A 4,829-nucleotide genomic window follows, 5' to 3' on the forward strand; every position below is an offset into this window, starting at 1 on the left:
ATTTAGTGATCTTCTATATATGTTTTTAGATGAATTATTTCCTGATAGATACTTTTATTGCACTCTGTATTGGTCTCTTTGTTGTATTGATTATTCCTGTTATTGAGGAGATATACATTATTTCAATTTACTGACATTTGACTTTTTTGTTTACATTACTTATATTAATATCTTTAAATGTTTCCTTTGTGTATTCCTCTAGTTTATTTCTACTTTATCATTATGCCAATAATTGATGGTGGAATGTTCATCTTATTATTTCCCCTCTAAAGAGCAAGGAACATACAGAAAGGAGAATGGAAGAAGGTAAGTGAGAGGATGGGACAATATAGAGCAAAAATCTGTTTTCTAGACACCAGAAAAACATTGCACTCATGAATTGACTTGTTCTTCACAAGATCTATACAAGACCAGAAGCATTAATATTTCCTCATGGATGGAGAAGGGACCAAGATGCCCCAACCCCTTCCTGTCCATTAACTATTGGCAAATAACTCTTGTTGAAGAAGGGATTATCATTTTCTTAAGTGGTGTAGCCATTGGTATATTATCCTTTCCCTGAGAAGTTGCCTTGCACCCACGTTTGGATAAGAAACTGGCTGAAAACAAAATAATTCATGAAGGTAGCTGGGGCAATTAAGAGAGGTTCTGGTGGAAGAAGGAGAATAAGAGAATGGAATGGGGGATGAAAATGACAAAACATCATTATATAGATACACGAAACACAATGAAAAAGTCTGTTGTTCTATTGCATACTAAAGATAGATCAACAATAATATATTTATTATGTGCCGTTATATACTTCATAATGAAGGTTTTGTCAGCTATGAGCTATAGATATGGTAATGATTCCACAATACTAAAATAGTTTATGTAGTGATTTGAATAAGAATGGCCTCTATAGTCTCTTACATAAGAATGCTTATGGCATTCTCTAAAAGTATGTATGGCCTTGTTGTGATTGGTATGACTTTATTGGAGGAAATGTGTTGCTGGCATTGGCCTTGGGGTTTCAGAAGCCCAAGCCAGGCCTGTGGTTCTCTCTCTTCCTGGTGCCTTCAGATCCAAATGTAGGAATCTCAGCTACCATATCTGCCTGCAGGTCACCCTGCTCCCTGCTATGAGGATAATGAGCTAAACCTCTGAAACTGTAAGCAAGCCCCAATTAAATGTGTTCTTTTGTAAGAGTTGTAGAGGTCATGGGGTCTATTCACAGCAATAGAAACACTAAGACAGAAGGACTGTGGTGTATTGCTGTGACAGTGCATACCAGGTTGCCTGTGGGTATAATTTGGACTTGGGGACTTTGGATTAGGAAAACAGTCAAGTGCTTTATGTGGGGCTTAATGGGCCATAGTAGTAGGAACACTGAAGAATATTAAAAAACGGCCTAGACACTGTTCTTGTGATGGTGAAGAGTAGGACTGCTTTCGGCCTTTGTCTAAAAAGATTCTGCCTGAGGTTAAATTGAAGAGTTTTGGATATATAACATTGACAGAGATTTCAAGACACGCTAGTATTGACTGTCTTTTGTGGTTATTAGTGTTCACTTTTATGTAGGTCTATAATGAAAGGAGCAAGCTAAACAAGAAAAATTACAAAGTGTACACATTGAAGAGAAAAGAGATACCAGGAAGTGTAATGGAGCTAAGTCCAGTGCTCAAGGAGATAAAAAGTTTAAAGCAAAGCCTGGTGCTAAATGGAATGAAAGGAGTGGTAACCACAGGGCAGGACCCAACCAAGCTAAGCTTCCAACTTGTGAAAAGGAATTAAGCAGGCAGATCTCTATGAGTTGAGGCCAGTCTTGTCTACAGAAGTGAGTTCCAGAACAGCCCAGGTTACACAGAGAAACCCTGTCTAGAAAAAGAAAGGAACTTTGAAACATGTAAACAGGTGTGCTTGTCAATATGCTATACAAACAACTATGCCTGTGCTTAATGTAACTGAACTGAGCTGAGAGTTGGGATTATGTGACTCTGGATATCCTCATCATCATATGGAAAAATCATTATTAGTATACATTAATTAATGCCTATTTATATATATGCACAGAGTGTATACACACAATGATCTATTCCAGAAAGGTATTTATGACCAAACCTTTTGAACTTTGTGTTTATGTGTGAATTGGACAGTGTAACAAGGGGCACAGTAAAGAGACTACTAAGGTGGCTGTTCCAGGGTAAGGATGGAAGTTTTTATTGTATGTAAGAGATAAAGAACATCCAGAGGCATCTGGAGGAATCCAGAATAATGAGAAAATGAAAAAAACTGGACATTGCCAATGTCTAATGCAGGGCATGGAAAAGTTATGTGGGTTACAAAAGGGAAACCCATGATCTGGAGCAGCCTGGGAGTTTAGGACAGGGGAGCAAGTGAGAAGGGCCAGGATCTAGACCTGGACTTTAAGGTGTTTAACAAATATGTGTGAAAAGGTACAAAAGCAGGCTGAGGGCCAGCAAGGGCTTTGATATGCAATCAGAAGTATATGTTAGTAGCTAGTCATTTGACCCTCAGGCAGAGACAATGGAAATGATGCTTTTGGGCTGACAAACAAGTTTCACTAGTTCCTGAGGAATGCTGACTTTTATCTAACCACCAGAAATTCTACTATATTTCAGTTTGAGCTAAACTTAGAAGCAATTTTGGAACAAGTCAGTGGTCCTGCCTTTTTGGGAGGAAATGTGTATACACTTTGGACCTTAGGACCTTACTATATGACAAAACAATTAAAGAAGTTCAGAAACAAAAGTACCTGAAGCAACAGTATGAGAAAGCCCAGAGAAGATGATGAAACAGGACTCACAGTAATGAACACAGGGAAATAAGAGAAATGCAAGAGGTGCTCCAGACCAAAACAAAAGCAATCAAAAGACAACCACCAACCACAGCAGCAAAACAAAAAAGCCCTGCAAAATTAAGCACAAATGAGAAAAGACTCAAATAAACACTCAGAATAAGAGAGGTGCACAGTTGGTTAACTCCCAGGTGGCAGTGCAGCTGCCTCCACCAGAGGACAGCAGAAATACCCACCAGGCCACCAGCAGCAGGACACCAACAAAGCTCCCATAGGGTACCCTGACACTATTCAGGACAGTCTTGGTGGACAGACAAGCGGGCAGGCTGGTAGTTCCTCTCTCTGGGCTCTGGCGAGCCCTACCTAACCTGGGAATTCTCACATAGGAATTTTAAGGGAGGTTGTTGCCCGATCCATGCGTGCAGAGTCCTGGAACCCCACCACAAGACGCTCGGGGAGACTAGGTCATAGGTGGGCTCCAGGCAGGAGTTATGTGGGAAGGGACCAGCCTATGGTACAAACAGAGTAGCACTGGGCATATGGAGATCACAGGGAGGAGGACCCAGGCAGCTGTAGGGGCAAGGCATAGATTCGGAAATGAGCAGAGAGGAGCCAGGAGGTGAGTACCTGAAAGCAGCCTGGGTCCCCAGGCAAGGACACTGAGGTGAAAGGCAAGGTGAAGAGAGGAGAGGCTCTTTGCCACACTTGTCGTCCTCCAAAGAGGTTCATGCCTGGGGCCATGGGCTCAAGAGTGGCCACTTCTGGTGAAGCTGAATTCCTAATCCTCCTGGTTATCTGCCACCCAGATAGGGCCCAGGGAAGCTAGGGGAGCACAGCACAGCAGCAGGTGCCCAGCCAGGTTTGTCCTCAGGCTTCTTGGGAGCAGTTAGGGACCACCACAGGTGCTGAGGCTTCTGAACAGGAGAAGTTGGCCATTTGGCCCCTTAGCTAATGGTCTCTTCCTTTTTCCCCTCCCCAGCCATGGACCCAGGACCCAGCACCCTGAATTCCTGGAACCAAGGGATCGAAGGGCAATCCAACAGGCCCACTGAAGAACACCATGACTCTAACACCAACGAGGTTGCAGAATCCATCTCAACAAATGCTGCACAGGAAAGACCCAAGAGCCGATCTTCATCCTCTGCCAAAAATAGCATCGTGGGCTGCAGAATTTCCCACCAGTGGAAAGAAGAGTGGCGCGTCACCTACTGGAAGGGAGTCATTGTAGATCAGATGGCTATCAACCCCTCCCTATATCTGGTCAAATATGATAATGTCGATTGCGTGTATGGATTGGAACTTTATAAAGATGAGAGGATATTGTCCCTGGAAGTTCACCCAGAAAATGTAGACACATCCGAAGTTTCTGATCCCATCCTTGCTGATACCATCATTGGCAAATCAGTGGATCACAGGTTTGAGGGAGAACATGGGATTTCCAAGTTATGGAGAGGGCTGGTTCTAGATCAGGTGTCGGTCATGAAATCCTGGTTTTATATTACCTATGAAAAAGAACCAATATTATACATGTACCAACTTGGTGATGATTTTAAAGAAGGCAACCTCAGCATTGTGCCACATGTAGAAGAACCTGCACGTAACTTCGATCTTGAAATTAGAGGCAAATATGTGGTGTACAGCCAAAAAGATGGAACCAACAAAATTGGTATGATAATCCACAAAGTTGATTCAAGACCCTCCGTATATTTTATAAAATTTGAAAATGATTTCCACATCTATGTTTATGAGTTGGTGAAAAAATCGCATTGATTGGCAAAGTTATGACTCCATTGTGAAATAAATTTGTACTTTCTAGACACACAGAGACTGCTGCTTCTGAGTGTGTTGGCAGCTCACCATGGGCTTAACGGTTGGATGTCCTGAGAAATACACATTTCTGTGGGTATGGCGTGCTGTCTGTGAGCAGTTTGCCTTGTGGAAAAGGCTGGGAGTGTTCGGTGGGTGGAGCAGGGAAAGATGGAACAGCTGTCAATTCAGCCTGTGAGAGAAGTGAGCTCATATCATAATCAGT

The 4,829-nt window shown here is 42.4% G+C and overlaps 1 protein-coding gene across 1 annotated transcript; it reads left to right on the plus strand.

The window, feature by feature from the left end:
* The first annotated feature begins 205 nt into the window (after window positions 1-205).
* Window positions 206-4,614, plus strand: LOC121139800 (spindlin-2-like). The gene is made up of 2 exons (XM_040743796.1): window positions 206-306; window positions 3,777-4,614. Exons 1-2 carry the CDS (start codon window positions 297-299, stop codon window positions 4,565-4,567), a joined length of 801 nt encoding a protein of 266 aa, XP_040599730.1. The 5' UTR covers window positions 206-296; the 3' UTR covers window positions 4,568-4,614.
* Window positions 4,615-4,829: the final 215 nt, after the last annotated feature.

The sequence above is a fragment of the Mesocricetus auratus genome, unplaced genomic scaffold (genome assembly GCF_017639785.1).
Source record: "Mesocricetus auratus isolate SY011 unplaced genomic scaffold, BCM_Maur_2.0 Super-Scaffold_100003, whole genome shotgun sequence".
In the NCBI taxonomy this organism is placed as follows: Eukaryota; Metazoa; Chordata; class Mammalia; order Rodentia; family Cricetidae; genus Mesocricetus; species Mesocricetus auratus.